The 23,353-nt window shown below is 38.9% G+C and overlaps 1 protein-coding gene across 1 annotated transcript in view; it reads right to left on the reverse strand.

Annotated features, from left to right (window-relative positions):
• Nucleotides 1-2,772: 2,772 nt before the first annotated feature.
• Nucleotides 2,773-23,353, reverse strand: part of LOC134674419 (14-3-3 protein epsilon) — a 33,740-nt gene continuing 13,159 nt past the window's right edge. The window contains exons 3-6 of the mRNA XM_063532483.1: nt 12,334-12,489; nt 10,226-10,384; nt 5,824-6,010; nt 2,773-4,503 (exon numbers count right to left, since the gene is read on the reverse strand). Coding sequence (XP_063388553.1) covers nt 4,448-4,503; nt 5,824-6,010; nt 10,226-10,384; nt 12,334-12,489 — 558 coding nt within the window. The 3' untranslated portion in view covers nt 2,773-4,447. The remainder of the gene's footprint in view (nt 4,504-5,823; nt 6,011-10,225; nt 10,385-12,333; nt 12,490-23,353) is intronic.

Here is a 23,353-nt window from a genome sequence, read left to right on the forward strand (position 1 = left end):
CAAAGAAGATTAATTTTTCCTATTTCATAATTAATTATCAAACAAGAATTTACTTTCTGGTTTCGTAATCGAGTTTCGTAACTGGTTATGAAATAAGATTTTTTTTTCTGTTTTCGCCTGGATTGGCTACGAAATATGAATTATTTTTCGCTGCTTCGTAATTAGTTATCAAACAAGAATTTATTACTCTTTTAGTAATCGAGTTTCGTTATTAACTTCGATATATTTTTTGTCGAAATTAAGTTCCCCTTTTGTTGCCAATTTACCCTGTGAGTGACTGACTGGGTAAATTGACTGCAAAAGAGAAGAGAGCAACATCCAGGATCTTTCTGTACCAATTTTGATTTAAAAAAAACTTAGATAAGTACAATAAAAGTACCTACATAGATATCCCTACAGTAAATTAGAGAAAATAAAAATACGAATATTGTAAATCATCTACTTTATATAGATATAAAAGCTTGTTAAAACAGAGTACCCTTAGTAACAGAAAAATATGACCTAACTTCCTTTAACAAAAAATATAATTTTCACTTCGTAATAATGTACTATTTTCCAGTTTGATGATTTTCCTACTTAGGATCACGCTCGTTATTTTCTATCCTACTAGGAGAAAGAAAGCGTCCTAAGTTTTATTTTTAGGTTCCGTTACAATTTTTCAAACGCGTTGTACGGCGGTTACGGAATGGACTATGGAAAACAAAGTGAAATGTATGAAAATTTTCAGAAATATGCCTACTTTTTCGTAGAAGGATGGAATCAGCTCATGAATCTCATGATTCTGAGTATATAAATAACATTAAATTTGTCTTTCTTAAAAAAAGGTGTGTATCGTTTTACACGAGAAAGGTACTAAGTGTATCACACGAAAATGTCCAATTATGAAAAAAGAAAAAGTAATAAGTTTTGATAATTAATTACGAACGAAGAAAAAATACTCGATTACGAAAGCAGAAAGTGAATTCTTGTTTGATAATTAATTATGAAACAGGAAAAATAAATCTTCTTTGGCAGCCAGTTACGAAAACCATAGTTATGAAAACGGACCAAAGGCGTTTTTCGTCAAGTTCTTAGATTAGTCCTATCAGTGTTGGCCGAACGTTAATGCAATTGACCATTAAAAATTAACCATTGAAAAGGTTAATTGCCATTAGCCATTAACCATTGAAGGAAAATTAATTATCAATTGCATTGAACATCAATTTGCATTAATGTTAATTTATTACGAACCACTAACAATTAAAAAGAATTAATGGTTATTGCTTTACAAACCATTAAAAACTAAAACAATTTTTAAGGAAAATTAAACATGTGATTGATAATTAATAATTAACAAGAATAAATATCGTAATTTTATAAAGACGTCCAAGGGATCAAAGGTCTAGTGCAGCGGTTGGCAACCTGCGGCCCGCGGGCCGCATGCGGCTCGTGAACCTATCACTTGCGGCCCGAGTGCCGCCTTGGCTATTTTGTATGTAATAGTGACAAACGACAATGTCTCATAAAGTCATAAATATTAACAACGGCCCGCGTCACCATTTATTTTATTTATTTTATTTATTTTATTTATTTTATTTATTTTATTTATTTTATTTATTTTATTTATTTTATTTATTTTATTTATTTTATTTATTTTATTTATTTTATTTATTTTATTTATTTTATTTATTTTATTTATTTTATTTATTTTATTTATTTTATTTATTTTATTTATTTTATTTATTTTATTTATTTTATTTATTTTATTTATTTTATTTATTTTATTTATTTTATTTATTTTATTTATTTTATTTATTTTATTTATTTTATTTATTTTATTTATTTTATTTATTTTATTTATTTTATTTATTTTATTTATTTTATTTATTTTATTTATTTTATTTATTTTATTTATTTTATTTATTTTATTTATTTTATTTATTTTATTTATTTTATTTATTTTATTTATTTTATTTATTTTATTTATTTTATTTATTTTATTTAATTTATTTATTTTATTTATTTTATTTATTTTATTTATTTTATGAGCACCCATTATAACTAACAATAATGGGTGTATTCCCATTTGTCCCCACGGGGAACATATAGGAAGGAAGGAACAGATGGAATAAGCGCTTCATATAAATGAATAAATCCCATTTGTCCCCGTTTCCCTTTTTGTCTCCAACTCACATATGACAGGGACAAATAAAAATACACCAATAATGAGTGTATTCCCATTTAATAGTTTCAAGCAAAATTAACATTAATTATTAGTTTATGAAAAAAATATTTAATTCCATTAAACGTGAATGCAATTGAGAGTAATTCTAATTATTTTTTTGAAACTTTAATGCCATTAAATAGGCAATTAGATTGACAATCAATGTAATTAAACGTCTCAAGATTCAATTCTAACTAACTTTAATTAATTTGATGCGTAATGCAATTGATTAATTGCGGAATTAATGGTTAATGCAATTGATTAATTGTTAATTAGAATTAACCATTACGGCCAACACTGAGTCCTATTCTGCTTTCGTCACTCATTCTACATTGAAAGCCACCGACGATTGTGACGAATGTAGAATGAGTGACGAAATCAGAATAGGACTAATTTAACAACTTGACGAAAAACGAATGGGACGACCCAAGACGATACCATTTTATCAACCTTTTTTTGAACGCCATTCGTCATTTAAAATGTCACGCATAATCTGGCAAATACACTACGTTTAAAAGGTAAATCTGCTCATGTAACGGGGGCCTACTTACATCAATGAAACAAACGACTGGACTTTTGAATTTTTATTATTAGATTTACACTGTCATTTACAATAAATTTCAATGTAGTTGGTAGGACATAAATCAATATTGCATAACACTAAGGCTAATTGCATCAGTATTTTTTTTGTGGATAAATTAACAAAAATATATGCAATATTACAAATTCAATTAAAAATAACGCTAATATCTTACTCGGGCACGCACTCGTTCCCACGCTTGTTCGTCGGCGGCGGTGGGGCCGCCGCATGCGCGGAGATGGAATGTAGGCGTCCCCGGGGCCCCCTGCGGGGTCTGAGGGACCCGCCGCGGGGCCAGCGGGACCCACCGAGGGGCCTGCGGGACCCACCGAGGGGCCCGAGGGACCCACCGAGGGCAGGCCGGCGCCCCGGGGGCAGTTCATTTCAAATAAATAATTTCTCCCAAGTGCATTACCTTATCCTAGCACAACTTTAGAACTACGGTTCTTCCTGTTAAAATTGTAAGAGATTTAGCGCTACGGCGAAATATTTCCGAGAGACGTGCGAAATTAAAAAAAATAAATTAAAATATACAAAATCTCTATCACAATACTCGTAAGTAATTAAAGCAATTCAGTGTGAATACTCCAAAAGTTGTAATACGAACGAAGCGGGTACATCGACAATGTCTTTATCTAACGAGCGCAGCCCGTCCGGCGGCGTCCGGCGGACCGGACCGCGTCCGGTGCGACTACCGAACCGTCCGGCGCGACACCGGACCGTCCGGCAGACGGGCCGGCACGTCTTTGTTCAACAACACCAGTACAGTACTACACAGTAGTCACAATTTACACAAACGCATTATAATGTTGCAATAAATACACAAGGAGGTATGTAATGTATGTAACGCGGTACGCCCGTACGAGATACGATACATGAAGACCGACAGGTGACGCCACTATCACTTAGCTAAATATTGCAAGTCACTACGAATACCACCCTAATAATGTAAGTTACAGATAAAATATATGTTATGTAATGAGCGACGTATCGAATGGTCACGGCGTGGCGGAAGACTCGCGGCGGTCCCGCGTGGCGGGTGCGTGACTACCACGGCGGCACGGGACCCGCCACGCGGGACCGCCGCTCGGGCGAGCACAGTACGGGAGTACGTATAAAACGACTATATTTGTGCAGAGCTCCGCGTCGCGCCATAGTCCCGATAGTCCAAATTAAATTCTTTCATAATTGTATCGTTAATTGTCGCTACGGTGCTAAGTCACAACGGAGTTAAATACTTTACACGCGGTATAAAATACTTAGAAAATTTACAATTCCCACCTTAAGTGAACCAGAATGTGTGTTGCGACGAGCGCGGAGATCATCCGAAGTGATAAGAAAATACATTCTTAACAGACAACGTACAGTTAAAATGCAATACCAAAGTACTTTCCTTAACATTATTCATCGTAATCGAAAACAAATTTATCAAAAGAAGTAGGTACATATTCATAATATTACTCGTATATAATTTGACACAATACATAAACGAAAATGACGATCGTACAGATAGGTGTATGGGTCGGTCGGGTCGGCAGGTGTGGGAGCGGGAGGGGGGGGAGAGGGTGGGAGCGAGAGGTTCGACCGGTTGTCATCGAGGGCTGGCTCTTACATCGTACTATATTTATTTTTGTTATTATATTTAAATAGAACGCTGAAAGGTATTACGACACGTCCTGGTCCTCCACGTCCTGTGTTTGCTCTTTCTGTTCGGCCTCACCTGCAAACAAAACAGATCATCACAATTATGCGTTACATTTTACATATTCTTTGCCAGCGACCCGCTAGGCGGGTTCTAGGCGATACAGTAACGCGTAGCTCGCGCTGGCAGTGGAGGTGTTTAAAAAAATCGTTTTAGTAACGTCTAGTTGTGAAAAAATAACACACTTGAAAAAAGACTGCGCCACGGGAGTTGCATGCGAACTGGCAATCAGTTTTAAGAGTTAAATTAAGGAATGTAGTTGTCTGAGTAACAGGAATTCTCAAGTATGTAATTAAGGCGGATGACACAGCGCTAAACTACTGAGCTAAATACTGTGTAAAAAATAGCCAATTTGGTCACGTTCAAGGCGTTAAAACGCTCATAATGTGTACAGTATTCTCAGTAAATGACGTAATCGTTATACGTCGCTGTGTACTTTGTAATAAACTAGGCTTACTTTATCTTTAAGACACATCATGTCTTGAAATCAGAGCGGCAATGGTAGTCTAAATGCGGGTTTATACCTTGCAGAATCAATGGTTTGACCAGCGTTTAATATGGATGTGGCAGCTGCCATCCTACAGAAAACTAACTTTTTATACAACGAAATTTTAACTTATGCAAGTTGAAGTTGCAATGCAAACGGTTTTGCCCACGAAGTAAGTTATAAATGTCACCATAAGCTGGAAAAAACTCCTAGTTAACTCTTTTTAGCCAAAACAAGTGAGGTACAACCGAGACATGGTTAGTAGATTCGAGCCTTTTCGCTCCAGCCAGGATATTCTAGCCATCCCAGTGGCTGCTACTCTGCCCTGCTTATTGTATGTGCAGTACTTGCATGAAAATCATCGTTTAAATAAAGAACTTATTCAAAGAGAACAAGGTAGACAATTGAATGACTTTTCAACTGCGATTACTGCATATGTTGTTAGCACGGCAGTACTGTTGTAGAATCTTAATTTGCATCCGAGTTTACAATAGCTTAATATAACAAGGTAACCTATAACACCACGCAAAATAGCCGCAATTATATTATTTATTTATTAGTCAAATAAGTAACACAGCATTACAGTAAAACCAAGGCACTGTGAAACTACAAAATAAAATACAATACAAATAAAAACCAAAGACAAATTAAACATAAGACTATATGACGTCGAGTTGCGGAAACCAAGCCCGCGACAACATATAACAGGGGTCTCCAACTTTTGGTAACGCCAGGCCTTCGCTTTCTCTTAGCGGGCCGAATAGTATGGAATTTGGTTATTTTCGTGAGCTAGATTGGTCCCAATAGCTCCGGGACCTTAGCTAGGGTACAATATAGTGCGTGTAACTCACCCTCCGCGTCGCCCTGCATGTCGGAGGTCCACAGGGTGAGGTTGTCGCGCAGCAGCTGCATGATGAGGGTGGAGTCCTTGTAGCTCTCCTCGGAGAGCGTGTCCAGCTCGGCGATGGCGTCGTCGAACGCCGCCTTGGCCAGGCGACACGCGCGGTCCGGGCTGTTCAGGATCTCGTAGTAGAATACCTGCAACATACATCACAAGTTAAAAAAAATATATTAGGGACATCTTACACAGATCAACTTAGCCCCAAACTAAAGGTTCCGTCACATAGGTGCTTTTTCCGGGCGGGGCGTGAGAGTTTTATATGTAAAAGCGGCGCGCCCCGCTTACGCGCCGCCCGGAAAAGCAAATCTTGTACTGTGCTAGACGACGATATACATACTCGGAGACTCGGGAACAAATATTTGTGTTCATCATACAAATAAATGCCCTTACCGGGATTCGAACCCAGGACCATCGGCTTCACAGGCATTAGCCCAGACCGGTCGTTCAAATATTAGTATGAAAACTTAGGGCTTAGATATAATAGAAATACCGCCGTGACTTCCAATCCAAGTCTGAGGAATTAGGCTGTATTAACGCGACCAAAGATCAACAACGCGCCTGCTACCGGCCGGGATCCCTATATAATATGTATATCCATATGGATCAGGTAGGAAGTCAACGACTACAACTATCTATAAAACTAATCGCTCACTCTCTGAAACCCTATATTGCTGTATATTGTTGCCACCGTTCTATTTCAACAAGACAGTCATTAAAACGGTCATAAACGCGTGACGCACTGTGCTCGCGCGTCACGTATTACGGCGGATATCTGCCGGTACGCGGTCGTCACACTTTACCAACCAATATGCATATGAGTCATGTGTCACTTGGCATTAATTATCAATTTATGAATGGTTAGAATTTTTTTTAGCGTCAATTTTAATATCAGTATTTTTTTATGTAACACAGAGCGCAACACAGCTAAAACGGTCACCATTTTTAAGTATATACACAATTTATTAACATTTTTATTACATAATAAAAACACTAAAAACTTGTAAATAAAAAATGTTATCTGACTCGTAGCCGCTCGGAAGGGTACCCAGAAGATTCTTAATGGTTTTGGCATTATACTATCTATTTTTAAGGATAGATAATTATATCTAAGGATAAATGCTGCACTGCGTTTCTGTGGTCTTAAACGTCAGATAAATCTAGATATCAAAGACTAACATAGTCTCCTGATAAATTCGTGACGGTTTGAGTTTAATTTCAATGGTAAATTATGTCACGGCATTAAATTGTGATTTCGATTACTCACAAGTTTCATTATCAATCGGGCTTTTGCCGTAGCAAATGCGTGTCAGTGGTAAAAACAACGTGTTACATTGGCAAACATTTCTCATTGTTTGCTACAAAAGAAGATACGTCACAAAATTCCTGATTTATGTTTGCAATCGTACAACGCATTCTTTCATATCACGGAAATAACTATTAGCGCCATTTGCACCATCCCACTAACCCGGGGTTAACCGGTTAAAACGTTCACCCGTCAAAGTGTACTAGTAACCATGGTAACTCCAGGTTTAACCGGTTAACCCCGGGTTAGTGGGATGGTGCAAGTGACGCTTAGAAATTATATCACAGCAATTAAGATTATAATTAGTAACGGCCCACTGACTTCTTCCAGGCGTGTCTCACTCCGCGATTTCGTCGCTTTGCTACAGGTAGCTAAAAGTACATCCGTTCGGCCCCAATTTTGGGGTTTGCCATAAGCCGCACGTGGCGCTGTCGCCACCTAGCGGCCATATCTGTGCTGATCGTAACAGACGCGTTTTGTTAGAGAGTGAGTCTTCTGTACTTAGTACTATTATTTATTCTGTGCTTCTTCTATCAACTAGCCACGGGTGCCATATATAAGTTTAGTACGCTCAAACACGGAGTGACTTAAGTAACCATTTTTAAGTGCTCTTTACTGTATGCATGAGTAAGAGATATCAGTATCACACACATGAATTTATGACATATGATTTTCTTATGAATGAATTATTTGATCAATAATGTTTCAGATAAAATAAATTGTCTTCATATATGGCTAATTAGTAATTAGTCAAACCCATGAATTATAAGTGTGTGTAAAAAAGGGATTAACTGATACTGCTGAGAATGATAGCAGAAATGTGGGATTCGGACATTCTCCGCCGATTTCACCTTAGAAAATAAGTATTTTTATGTTTTAAGTTTACTAATGTAGTCTTATGTGTATTGTAACTATCAATTTATGGATCTGAGGAATCTGAAAACAATTTAACAGAATACAAGCAACACTTTTCAGACTTAGTGACCAATCCTCAAGCAACATTCTACGTAAGTTATCTGGTCGTTATCTAGTGCGGGCGTTAACAAACCCATTAGCCCCAAGGTCGGGTCAAGGTTACAACCGCACCTGTTTGAATGCTACAACAGATAGTTTGACGGATTCTAGTTTTTAATTATGTCTAGTTTAAAATTTTAAAAACTTACTGTCAGTACAGAGAAATTTATTAATATAAATTATTAATTTGCTATCGTGTATCCTAAAAATTCTCGTTGCGTTTTTAGGATTTGAATCGGTGTTGCCATGGTAAAATTAGCAGTGTTCAATTGATGTGAAGTAGACGTGTGCGCCGATTAAAAAATGATCGGCGGCGGCGTTTGTCAAAAAATCGGCGGCGGCGGCGTGTTTTCGGCGTGAAATCGGCGTGACCTTGACTTTCAAGTTTCTTAAGAAAAATCATTAATGTGTTGTTTTTCTTGAAAATTTGATCAATGCAGGTTGCTGGTCAATGAACTACGTATAGTTTGAATATGCTGTGAGTAAAATAGGGTTTGTAAATGAATATAGGATAGGTATAATAACTTGATTTCCCTAGTAACTGGCTTTCATTAACAGGTTTCCTGTTCCCAATGACCTTCGATCCAATCTGTAACTCTCCGTTTTCTCAAGCTTTCCATGGCTTATCCTATTAAAAATGACGTACTTTTTACTTTAACAAAACAGAACTTCATATATCCTTGACATTTGCTAGACATAGTACACTGCTATGGCTTCTTTTTAATGGTTTTCTTGTCGTACAAGCACCAGGCTCACTGAGACGTATCTTCTTTCTCGTTTTCTCATTGTGGAGGCTTGCGACCACATGTAATTTGTCTCCATTTCGTGTAGTCATAAGCCGCATGGACTGCACGGTGCAGACTGCTGCAAGCCGACCTCTTCATAGCGTTTGACCATCTCACACATGCTCCAACTCGAGCACTTTTGCCATTCATTCGGCTTAAATTAATGTTTCTCCACATCATGCGTTGGATAATATATCCGAAGAAGCTAAGGGCTCACCCATGGCATGTTTGGAATAGAGTGGCGATATAGAGGTCTTTCAGAATGGAGAAGTTTGTTCTTCTATCAGTCCAAGGCTCGTATAAGCAGCACTAGCAGCAGTCTTCTTTCGTTCGTTAACAGTTGACGGTGAATACTTAGGGTTATTCAGTTCCTTTAATTGGTGTGTCTAATAGTTTCTGCAACTGGCTATTCAGGTTCATTTAATTACTGATTTATGTATATTTGACGACTGTAAAGGCTCCAGTAGATAGTGGTCAAGGATGGTCCATGCCAAGCCATGCTTTGCAATGCGCAACAGTAGGCCTATATCACGTAGGTGGATCAAAAAAAAAAACAAAATTAAAAATCAAAATAGCAGGCTCAGATTGATATAAATCTATGATAAACTGATAAGTCTCTTCATTGCTCCACAATAATGACGTTTGGGCTATTAACATTTAATCAAGCGGTCAAAAATTCAAGAAACTAAACAAACAATGGCGACTGTGTGAACACCACAGGCCACGGTACACCACGATTCCTATGAAGTGTGCTAAAAAACCGACAACTCCCCGATTGCTCACCACGGCTGACAATGACAACTGACGGCAGTCGTCCGCCATTGCATACCATAGCCCCTTGTACACAATGGCTAGGGCGTGGCATGGCCCATCCTTCACCACTGTGTACTGGGGCCTTTACATAAATAATACAAAAAATCTATATTGTAATCCAAAAACCAACATAGAATAGCTAATTAACAACACTCAAGGTCACGCCGATTTCACGCCGATCATTTATCGGCGGCGGCGGCGTGGTCAAAAAGCCCGGCGGCGGCGGCGCGCCGGCGCGGCGCACACGTCTATGTCGGAGGCGGCCTTGTACGCAACGAGCGAGTTGTAGTATAGTACAGTATAGAGCACTCACTGAGAAGTTGAGCGCGAGGCCGAGGCGGATGGGGTGTATGGGCGGCAGCTCCGTCATGGCGATGTCGGAGGCGGCCTTGTACGCAACGAGCGAGTTGTAGTATAGTACAGTATAGAGCACTCACTGAGAAGTTGAGCGCGAGGCCGAGGCGGATGGGGTGTGTGGGCGGCAGCTCCGTCATGGCGATGTCGGAGGCGGCCTTGTACGCAACGAGCGAGTTCTCGGCCGCCTCCTTGCGGTCGTTGCCCGTTGCGAATTCTGCCAGGTACCGGTGGTAGTCACCCTGGAACATACATATACAATATTTAGTATTACTAAATTAGTAGCAATGTTAATCGTAACAGGACGAACCCTAAAATTTGCATTAAATCACGCAAAATAGAAAGAGAATTTGTTTAATGATAATAATTGCAGACCGAAATAAATGTCAAATGAGTGTACCAAAGTTTGAGGACTATTGGCTTTTACGAAATTATTATCTTTTTATTTTATTTTCACTGAATAAATAATACAAAAAGTGCCTTCTCAATATTTTACAAAACAAAATAGAATAACAATCTAGTGAGTAGATAGATCCTTGCAAATATGAAATAACCCAAGTATTGTCCCACGCAGAGATTACTTTTTAGCCACACTCGACAATGTAAGCTTATCTCTATTTGTCAGACTCCGAGTACCGTGAACGTCAAGGGCACGGCTAATATTTTGTGAGATAAGGCATTTAGCGGCTTTTTAATGTCCTCGCTAAACTGGCCTTACCATCGGTCTAGCTTGCGAACAGATTATTTTTCTTATGCAATTGCTTATCAAGTTATCACTAGAGATATGCTTAATTTGCTCCACAGATAAGGCACAGCTACTATAAGGGCCAGTTGCACCAGCCACAGTTAACAGACTGATCAACGTCACGCAGCAGATATCTATGAAACTTCCCATACAATAAAATTTAGCGAACGCTTTAACGGTGACAGACGATTTGGTGCAACCAACCCTAAATATTTTATATTATTTATTATTTATTTATTTATTTAAACTTTATTGCACAAGCACAGGAAAAATGTACAAATGGCGGACTTAATGCCTAAAGGCATTCTCTACCAGTCAACCATTGGGTCAAACAGAGACAAATGTTGGTGCAGGAGATACATAATTTATAAATGCGATATGTACGTAACTCTGTTTGTTACCTTCTAACGCTTAAACCGCTGAACGCTGAACCAATTTAGATGAAATTTAGTAAGAAGACAATAATATTGAGCCCCAGGAAAGGCAACAGATAGTTTTTATTATGGAAATTATCATTATACACAAAAGTATAAGTACGCAATGCATAGGACGCGTCAATCGCTGCGTAGGCTCAGATAGGTTTTAAAAAGGAAACTTGCAGATATGTTGAGTCATTATGCAGGTGCCGTGTTTTCGGTGAATTCCCAGTGCATTAACTGGCGCGCGCTGACCCACTTCATGCAACTACATATTTAATAACTTTAAACTATTTTGCACTGTCCATTAGGCCGCGGACTGGACGCATGCGAAAAAAGTGGCATTCCGAACAGGCCGGCAGCGACACTCGGTGCCACCTTTTGCAGAAATTCGCCGCGTCTATGTCAATGTTGTATCAACGCTGTTCGGAATCTTCTTAAGTAATTATCCATGGATTCGGGATGCGAACTCCAGGGCTTCCACGCCACTGTACCGATTTCGCACCGCCAAAACATATAATGGCTCCTCTACACGATGGGCCAACCGCCGGCCACTCCAAGAGACGCATTTATGCGTTAGAGGGAGCAAGTGATATTGCTATCTTATTCTACCGCATTGCTGCGTCCCTTGGAGTGGCCGGCATTGGCTCATCATGTAGAGGAGCCATAAGGCCGTAGTTAGTATAAAGCCCCGTCTCTATATCGCGCGGCAAACTATCGATCAGATCGAGTTGGCTCGCGCGGCAGCCCGGTATCTATTGCGCGCGGCTGCCTCGCGAGCCAATGTTCGATAGTTTGCCGCGCGATATGGAGACGGGACTTATAACAGTGTACTGATAGATGTAGTGCATAATTGTTTTCCAGCGCATTTTCTCGGAAACGTTCGTATTTGTCATGCTACTTCAGTCAACCTCAGTTTTTGTACCAAGACTGACTGAAATAGCAAGACACGTTCGAAGTTCCCGTGAAAATACGATGGAATATAATCAAGCACTTCATCTGTAGTAGCATGTAGAGAGCGAGGGTATACCTTCATTTTGTAGTAGAACACTTTGGACTCGCCGGTCTGCGAGGCGGGGATGAGGTGCTTGTCGAGCACGGCTAGGATGTCGGAGCAGATGTCCCGGAGCTCCTTCTCGACTTGGGAGCGGTACGCGCGGATCATGCTCAGCTTGTCCTCCGCGCCCTGTCAACAATACATTACATTAGCTCACAGTAGTTTTATTACAATAGTTGAAGTTGACCAAATATAAAGTGAGCCGATCTTGGTCTATCGGACGCCCTAGATATCGCCAGTGCGACATGGTGGAGGCGGATCTGCGCGAACTTCGAGTCAACAATTGGTGAGGGGTCGCACAGGACCGAGAAAAGTGGCGCTGTGTAGGAGGCCAAGTCTCATTTCGGGTCGCTGAGCCAAAACGCAGTAAATAAGTAAGCGAACTTGTTCAGACATGTTCAAGAGATCGGCTCACTTTATATTTCGTCAACCTTACTTAGTAACTGACTAGTCCATGACTAAAAAACAGTTACGTTAGTTACGTCGGCGTCTAGTCAGCGTTATGGATGGTGTAGCTGCAGTTGTAGTACAGTACGTTGCATCGAGCAGCACCCATAGAGGTGACTAGACGCCGCTCGGGAGTCGCTAGTGTGGGGGGTCTTCTCTTAACTGGCAAGATAAACGCTTGGCTTGGCAATGATGCCTCGGCGAAGGCATGTCTTTACAGACCGAGCTGCTTCACGCGGCAAATTCCTCATAACCTATTTCCACGCTCTTAATAGACGTAAATTCCTTTAAGTCGTGTCATAATCATCCGTGAAAAATGAAAATCGAAATTTGCCTCTATCTATCTTTCATATTTGTGCGATAGGGGCAAACGATATAATTTTGATTATTCCTCCGTCCTACATATTCCACTTAATCGTGCATTACATTCCAATAAAACAGACTCCAATATCCATAAACTATCACCGTCGTATTAGAATACGCGTTGCGGGCCCGCGGGGGCGTTTAGCGCCCCTACGTCCCTATAAAAACAATTTGCCGAAGATCGATGACCCACTTTTGTTTTTACAAACGCTACAGTTCGCGGCACACGTGGCGATCTTGCCTTTTAAATTAACCTTTTTGCGGACGAGACGGGTTAACCGCCCAGCGTGTGAAAAGGCCCTTATTCCTTGTGCAAAAGGCACTTATTTGAACTGAAAAGGGAATGTTTTAAAAATTAAAACTTAAAATTTAACGAACGAAGTTTTAGACGAGAAGTTACGTTGATCGGATTTTAGACGTAGCATGATATTCAAAACCGGCCAAATGCGAGTCGAACTCGCGCACGAAGGGTTCCGTACGCAAAAAACGGCAAAATCACGTTTGTTGTATGGGACTTAGTATTTGTTGTTATACTTATAGCGGCAACAGGAATACATCGTCTGTGAAAATTTCAATTGCCTATAGTGCCTAGCTATCACGGTTCCTGAGATACAGCCTGGTGACAGACAGATGCACAGACGGACAGCGGAGTCTTAGTAATAGGGTCCCGTTTTTACCCTTTGGGTACGGGTACGGAAGCCTAAAAACGTGCTTTAGTATCGTATATGTATTATTTAAATCAAGTTATAAAACGTAGATCGCGTGCTCCTTCCTAGGCAAAATTGACTTCTTGGTAATGTTCTATAGAACGGATCTGTTAAAAATAATTCGGTAGGTCAAAATCGTTCTAGGCTACCAAAAGTCCCTAAAGATGAGGTACTATGTAGGTATTGATAAGCATCTTTATTATAGCATCTATGTTTTTAACAACAAGTTTACTTTATATAGCCATAAACCGCTTTTACGACTTGCCAACGGAATAAATTAGTGAAATAGTTTATACCAGACTGTACTTTCATTAAATACACTCGAGATCATTAAAACTGGGTTATTTTAGATGGAAATTTAGCAAAAGCGACCTGTTATCATTGCTTTTGAGTGTAATATTGCCAGCGCCCATTTCACCTCTGAAAACGACATGACGTGTGTCGTGTCGTGACCGCACCCACAAATCAATTAGTATCTAGGCGAATATTTACTATCCTATTTAACCAAAATACGTCGTGTCGGGTGTGAGTTCTAGGGAGGCTTATAAGTTGAGTTTCTATGTACTTAAATATTCTTAAGAAAACTAAAACCACTTTCATAGGAGGTATTCTACTTCCGATAATTAAGTAAACTGAGAAAAGTGACTTTCAATTAAAATAATAAGTGCGAGTCGGACTCGCCCATGAAGGGTTCCGTAACACCAAGTAACATAATAAAATTGCGGTTTACGGTTTATGACGTATTAAAAAAAACTACTTACCAAATCTTGTTCAAACCAATTTTCGGTGGAAGTTTGCATGGTAATCTACATTATATATTTTTTTTAGTTTTATCATTCTCTTATTTTAGAAGTTACAGGGGGGGGGGGGGGGGGGACACAAATTTTACCACTTTAGAAGTGTCTCTCGCGCAAACTATTCAGTTTAGAAGAAAATGATATTAGAACCTCAATATCATTTTTGAAGACCTATCCATAGATACCCCACACGTATAGTTTGATGAAAAAAAAATTTTTGAGTTTCAGTTCTATGTATGGGGAACCCTAAAAATTTATAGTTTTTTTCTAGTTTTGTATGAAAATCTTAATGCGGTTCACAGAATACATCTACTTACCAAGATTCATCAGATCATCAGTATAGTGCTTATAGTTTCGGAAAAAAGTGGCTGTGACATACGGACGGACAGACAGACAGACAAGACATGACGAATCTATAAGGGTTCCGTTTTTTGCCATTTGGCTACGGAACCCTAAAAAGGAGAAAGAAGGGTAATTTACTATTTTATAGTTTTTATTATATCGTTAGCGTTAAAAAAATGTTATGGAATCTCCCGTAAACAGTTTCTACCTTCGACCAGTAGATATTAATGAAGTTCGATCTATTTTAAAGAATCTAAAAAGCAAATACAGTTGTGGAATAGACGAATTACCTCCTATATTGCTAAAACAATGCGCAGATGAACTCGCGATTCCATTTTGTCTCCTTATAAATCAGTCCTTTTCACTTGGAGTATTCCCGGATCTCTTAAAAACGGCAAAAATTAAACCAATCCATAAAAAAGGTAGTACGACAGAACTTAATAACTACAGACCGATCGCGCTATTACCCTCATCGTCAAAAATATTCGAAACCGCTATGAGTAAACGTTTATATGAATACTGCGAAAAAAACTTAATCTTTGATGATAGTCAAAACGGTTTTCGGAAAAATCGTTCGACGGTTTTAGCTATGTACAAGTTTATGCAGCATGCTATTGACATTATAAACAATAAACAATACGCGATCGGGATTCTGCTCGATATGACGAAAGCGTACGACCGTGTTCAGTATAATATCCTATTACAAAAATTATATGGGATAGGCGTTAGGGGTATTCCGCATAATTGGTTCAGATCATACCTAGAAAAGCGTCAGCAATGCATAGAAATACAAAATTACGACCAAAATAATAGCGAAATAAATTACACACTTTCGGAGTTAAAATCCATGAAACATTCCATACCTCAAGGCAGCTCAATAGGATGTCTCCTGTTCTTGATATATATCAACGACCTTCCAAAAACTATACAGCAGACGTGTACTTTATTTGCCGACGATATCTCCATTCTCACTTCGTGTACTGATGATTATAATATAACTCAAGACTTAAGCACTTTATTAACAAACGTAGTAGACTGATTATCGGATCATAATTTGGAAGTAAATTTTTCAAAAACAAAAATCTTACAGTTTCGACCTTATCAAAAAACACCCCTTGATATTAATTTTACCTTCAGAAATATAAAATTAGAATGTGTAGAAACCGCGCCTCTTCTAGGTTTTGAAGTTGACTGCAACGTTAACTGGAAAGCGCATGTAGCAAAAATAAAAACGAAATTGTCCCAGTTCACGTATGCCTTACGCGAATTAAAAAAAGCATGCGACCTCAACACCGCCTTAACAGCTTACTATTCATATGCCCATGCTTGGCTTACCTATGGTGTCATTCTATGGGGGAATAGCACAGATGTGGAAAGCCTATTTATATTACAAAAAAAAATGTGTTCGAATCTTGGCTAACATAAATATACCGGAAAGTAGTAAGACATACTTCATCGATCTAAAAATACTTACCCTAACATCAATATACATTTTAGAAACATGTAAATTTGTAAAAAAATACCCTCAATTGTATACCAAACATTCAGATATCCCTCGGCGTTACGCCAGTAGGTTTCAAAATAAGCTGGTGCAGGTTATCCCCTCAAAACTCAAACTACATTCAAAAAGTCCTAACTCAATGGCAATAAAAATATTCAATAAAATTAGTAACGAAATAAATAACACCAAGTCCGACAATGAATTCTTTAAAAAACTAAAAGATCACTTCATAGAAAAAGCTTACTATACTTTAAATGAATTTTTTCACGACCAATAACTGCAATTAATAAAGCACCTATATAATAAATAATATACCTAATAAACATATATGTATAATCACTAATATACTTAATCTAATTGTCCAAAAAACTCGATCTCCTCTTGAATAAACTGTTTGCTGTGCCCTACAGGGTGTCATGTTGTACACAATTCTATGTAATAGGTTAAGATACAATGTGATATGCAATAAAGATTATGAGTATGACTATGAGTAAATAAGTTACTCGTAACATACCAAATACCCGCTGCTTAATTTAATTTGACGTTAATTAATCTTCAGAATAAATAATCCTTGATATGACAAGAAATGTTCATAAAAATAAAAATTCACTATCGCGCTGTAATTAATGTACCTACGTAAAGTTTTCACACGACCGTCAGTGCGGAGTTGACAAATTAGGCGCAGTTTAGTAAATTGCCGAAACATCGCAAACTGTACTCCGGTAGTAACGACCTGTGCCGGAATTTTTATGCTTTTTCGTTGACGCTATGGAGCCAATAACCGAGTTATGAAACTATTAGCAGCAGGAATATTTGTCACGAGTATTGGGACGCGTCTATATTGAATAAACCTTAGCTGCAGAGTAAGAATGAGCATCCACCAGAGCCTTAAGAGTGCTATTACATTTCGGGGTTGAGCGAGTTTAGGTATTTTACGCGCTGCGGCAGGCCGTGCGAGCTCAGTATTCCGATCCCATCTACCACACTCGCACTACAATGATGGATTAAACATTCTTGATCCTTCGCGAAGCATATTGAAATCAACCATAACAACACTAACTGTACTTAACTTATAAAGTCCTAAAACTGTTATTTGGTAAGTACGAAAATACTAAATGCAGTGCAAATGTACATAGGGGCTGTTCATAAATTACGTCGTCTATTTTTGACCCCCCCATCCCTCAAATCATCCAAAAATCATGCTTCGGATGACTCTGTTTCCTCCTACGTCATGCTACCATCATCCGATGTCCATGACCCCCTCCCCCCCTCCTCCCATTTGAAACGACGTAATTTATGAATAGCCCCATACTCGTACTTATGAACTTATATTACTCGAAAGAAATTATAGGTACTCGCTTATTTACAAGAAACAAGTTACAAGAAACTGAAGATACACAGGGTCTGATGATGGAGCTGGAAGGTGGCCACGGGTACCAGTCTATCATGTAACTAAACCACTTCGTGTTTGGGCTCGTTTGATTCGTCTAAACAAGATCTTTGACACTGAAGATACACAGGGTCTGATGATGGAGCTGGAAGGTGGTCACGGGTACCAGTCTCTCATGTAACTAAACAATTTCGTGTTTGGGCTCGTTTGATTCGTCTCAACAAGATCTTTGACACAAGACAGTACTCAGGGTCTGATGATGGAGCTGGAAGGTGGTCACCATTACCAATCAACCATACAACTAAACCACATCGTGTTTAGGCTCGTTTTATTCATCTCAACAAGATCTTTGACACTATATAGGTGATACTCAGAGTCTGATGATGGAGCTGGAAGTTGGTTACCGGTACCAATCAACCATGCAACTAAACCACTTCATGTTTAGGCTCGTTTGACTAGTCTCAACAAGATCTTTGACACTAGGTGATACTCAGAGTCTGATGATGGAGCCGGAAGGTGGTCACCGGTACCAATCAACCATGCAACTAAACCACTTCATGTTTAGGCTCGTTTGATTCGTCTCAACAAGATCTTTGACACTAGGTGATAAACCAAACACGAAGCCCAAACACGGAGCCCAAACACGAAGTGGTTCAGTTATGTGATAGACAGGTACCCGTCGCCACCTTCGAGCTCCATCATCAGATCCTGAGTACTTTCTTGTGTCAAAGATCTTGTTGAGATGAATAAAACGTGCCTAAACACGAAGTAGTTCAGTTACATGATAGACTGGTACCCATGGCCACCTTTCAGTTCCATAATCAAACCTTGTGTATCTTCAGTGTCAAAGATCTTGTTGAGACTAATCAAACGAGCCCAAACACGAAGTGGTTTAGTTGCATGGTTGATTGGTACCGGTGACCACCTTCCAGCTCCATCATCAGACCCTGAGTACTATCTTGTGTCAAAGATCTTGTTGAGACGAATCAAACGAGCCCAAACACGAATTGGTTTAGTTGCATGGTTGATTAGTACCGGTGACCACCTTCCGGCTCTATCATCAGACCCTGAGTACCATCTTGTGTCAAAGATCTTGTTGAGACGAATCAAACGAGCCCAAACACGAAATGGTTTAGTTGCATGGTTGATTAGTACCGGTGACCAAATTCCGGCTCCATCATCAGACCCTGAGTACTATCTTGTGTCAAAGATCTTGTTGAGACGAATAAAACGAGCCTAAACACGAAGTGGTTTAGTTGCATGGTTGATTGGTACTGGTGACCACCTTCCGGCTCCATCATCAGACCCTGAGTACTATCTTAAGTCAAAGATCTTGTTGAGCCGAATCAAACGAGCCCAAACACGAAGTGGTTTAGTTGCATGGTTGATTGGCACCGGTGACCACCTTTCGGCTCCATCATCATACCCTGAGTACTATCTTGTGTCAAAGATCTTGTTGTGACGAATCAAACGAGCCCAAACACGAAGTGGTTTAGTTGCATGGTTGACTGGTACTGGTGACCACCTTCCGGCTCCATCATCAGACCCTGAGTCAAAGATCTTGTTGAGCCGAATCAAACGTGCCCAAACACGAAGTGGTTTAGTTGCATGGTTGATTGGTACCGGTGACCACCTTCCAGCTCCATCATCAGACCCTGAGTACTATCTTGTGTCAAAGATCTTGTTGAGACGAATAAAACGAGCCTAAACACGAAGTGGTTTAGTTGCATGGTTGATTGGTACTGGTGACCACCTTCCGGCTCCATCATCAGACCCTGAGTACTATCTTAAGTCAAAGATCTTGTTGAGCCGAATCAAACGAGCCCAAACACGAAGTGGTTTAGTTGCATGGTTGATTGGTACTGGTGACCACTTTCCGGCTCCATCATCAGACCCTGAGTACTATCTTAGTCAAAGATCTTGTTGAGCCGAATCAAACGAGCCCAAACACGAAGTGGTTTAGTTGCATGGTTGATTGGTACCGGTGATCACCTTCCGGCTCCATCATCAGACCCTGAGTACTATCTTGTGTCAAAGATCTTGTTGAGACGAATAAAACGAGCCTAAACACTAAGTGGTTTAGTTGCATGGTTGATTGGTACCGGTGACCACCTTCCGGCTCCATCATCACACTCTGAGTACTATCTTGAGTCAAATAAATACATATAGAATGTCAGGTCGTTCCAAATATTTTTAATCCTGTCCGGTAGTTTATTAAACTGTACCATTATAAATTATAATACTATAAAAACAGTGCTAGGATCAAAGTCTCTCGTTGCGGTTAACACGCACACAGTATAGCGTTTTACACGGCGCCCGCCGCACACAATGATAAAAACCTCGTCGTCGCCGTTGAAAATGTGCGGAGCCGACCGACACACGTCCTGCCTGTACAAGCTCTGCCGCGGCACTGAGCTAGTGAGCGCGCGTCATCGGTAATATAGAGTAGTTTTCAAAAAATTGCCAAAAAATTATAGTAGAATTTCATAAACACTAATGTATACCAACAGTATAAGCAAACGTTGCAGATTGCTTGAGTATGAAAATAACTTCGATATTAAGTAGATTTTCGTAGAAATTGACACTTGTTTCGGAGAGAAAATTGAGTTCGTTTTACTTTGATTTTCTCTTTCTCAAAGGTATGTAGGAAAAATATCGTTTGATATGCTTAAAGTACAGGGTATTAGTAATACAAAATAGCCAGGTTTAGCAGAGAAAACTTCTCAACATTTCCAAATAAAAGCTTGCCGTTCAGTGCTTCACGCGGTTTTTCGGAAACGACCATCAGAAAAAAATTCATTACTTATTTAATAAGTCCTTTTTCTAATATTTACAACGATATTTAAAAAGATAAGAAGACGCTTTTACTGGAACAAGTACTCATTGTTTCTAATAAGGAGCACAAAGTCCTGAATTTCGTCGACTAGTATCATCAATTTTGCATTATTTCGACTTTTCTTGTAAGAGCGCTCTTAAAGCATACAGTAACTGTCAACTGAGTAACCTTTCAGTAACTTACCCCTCTGTCGAAAATCATGCACAATGTGCAAGAAATCGTATAAATACATTCCCGCGTGTAGTATGTAGGGTTCTGGTTGATAAAATAAAAGTGCCGATAATCCAAAAGGAAACGACCGAGTGTAAAAAGTCTAAAACGCATTTATGTTTCGGTCAAATTGTTTTTATTTTTGGAAAAACAAACTATAGGCAGCTTGAAATGAATGTACGGTACCTTTGAGTATGGTGCTTTACGCACACTAGTGTCCCATCCCCTCCCCCTGACCCAACCCCCCCTTGTAGTATAAAATATATCCCGATTGACAGTTTTTTAATTTTTTGGAGAAAAGCACCATACCCAAAGGTATTCATTTCATGCTGGCTATAATTAGTTTGTCATCCCCATACATTAGAACATAACTTGAAACTTAATGCTCTACTTTAGCCGTTATACTTTTATATTAGCATTTATGGAGGTTAATTACCTGTGAAAGTGTAATTTTATCGCCAAGTTCACACTAAAGATACTTAGTGTCCGCTAAAGCCTAGGTTTACAGTTCATAACCTAGATCACAGCGGCACGGCAGTAGGCCAACTGGCCACGGCTAGCCAAAGTAGGTCTAGCAACACAAAGGCGATGCGACGCAAGACCTACTTGCTGAATTTCTGTGTGACGTAAGCACTAGAGAGCCTAGCTTTTTGGTATAGGTATTCTGAAACTCCGAATCAAGTTTATATTTTTACAGTACATACGGCGCTACTTTACCGCACTAGTGCAATAATCTGCACATTAATCTACAGGGCCATATATATTATGTAAAACGTCGTACAATACACGTGCGAATAGGTAATTCGCAACTTGTGCCGATTTAAAATGTTCCCTTCGCTCGTGTTTTAATTTATCGGCATTCGTTGAGTTTCCTATTTTTCGCACTATCGTACTAAAGCTTTTCGTGTAGCTCTGTTATAAATAATAACTTGTTTGAAACAAAAAATGTATTAAAATTCTTAGCAGAGATCAACCATTTATATGCCTACGAGTCAGGGCTGTATTTTATGCCTACAAGGCATATCAATTTCACTTTCGTTCATGAATATATTAAACAGAGACGACGGTTTTTCAATGGTCGAAAAATATTTTTGTGACGGTACCGTTGACGAAATATTTCTGTGACGGTTGACGTTCGACAAAATCGATGTTGTTTGCTATCTCATTTTGTCACTGCAACCAAACGGATCGTAAATAAAAAAAACCAATGGCAAATTGACAGGTCAGGTTTGGTAGGTAATTAATACCATCGCGACCACGCCCATTTTAGTCTTCGATTTCGAGTTGTGGTGACCTTAAACGAAAACCTTACAAAACGGCGCATATATAAAACAAGCAGCAGGGCGTAACCACTTTTTACAATTTTATTGTAACTCTAACCTCGTTCTACAAACTCGTTCTAGAAGCAAAAATACTACGGATCATGCTATGGGCTATTATTTGGAGCTATTTCAGCTATTATTATAAATGGTTTTTGCGATAAAATAGTTTGAATACTTCGTATAATTTGGACAGTTAGCAAAACAAGTGACTACACGAGTCGACGTGCTCAAATTATTTGAACAGCCGTATTTTCTTCACAACACTTGACCTATTTTGAACACTTTCGTCACATATGTTTTTGATGCCGATTTTAAAACTACCAATTTCAGCCTGTGGTGCAAATACTCTTTTAAAAGCCTCTGGACTCTTTTACAAGTCACTAGGTCACTACACCTCATATAACAAAGTCCCCCTTCTGTCCGAAATTCTTTTTGTTTGTATGTATAGGATTTTCATACGGTTCTCAGTTCTCACATAGGTATCAATAGAGTGATCCTTAAGGAAGGTTTAGGTGTATAATTTGTTATAGTTCGTTTTTTTTAGCATTAGAAATAAAAATAAGGTAAACAATCTAGATGTGTCTTTTAATTGTAAAACATATTTTAAAAATAAGTTACGGCAATTATGTAACAATTATGAATCGAATACGATCATTTATATTCTTCTGCTTTCATAATTAATAGTTTTTGATTTTTAAAAAGCGTTTTTCAATTAAAAGACATGTCAAGATCGCTTACCTTCTTGCAACTTCTTTCTAATGCTAAAAAAAACTAACTATAATGTTTTGAAAGCCGGGGCGGGTCGTTAGTTGAAATAACATTTATAATATTGGCGATTGTAACATTCACGATTTGATCTAAACACTTCCGAACCTCGATAGGTTCTTAATTTAGCCAGGTTTAATAAAAATCCAGTTTATTAGACGTTATTAGATTTTACTAACGCTTTCTCACATATATTTGGTCGTTGCAGACTGTACCTCCTGTCAATTAATTAATATACGCGTAGGTGCAATGATATAACGGTAACTTTTACGATCTCATTGACGACCATGCAGCCAGAACAATTACTGGGAAA

This window comes from Cydia fagiglandana, chromosome 20 (assembly GCF_963556715.1).
Source record: "Cydia fagiglandana chromosome 20, ilCydFagi1.1, whole genome shotgun sequence".
In the NCBI taxonomy this organism is placed as follows: Eukaryota; Metazoa; Arthropoda; class Insecta; order Lepidoptera; family Tortricidae; genus Cydia; species Cydia fagiglandana.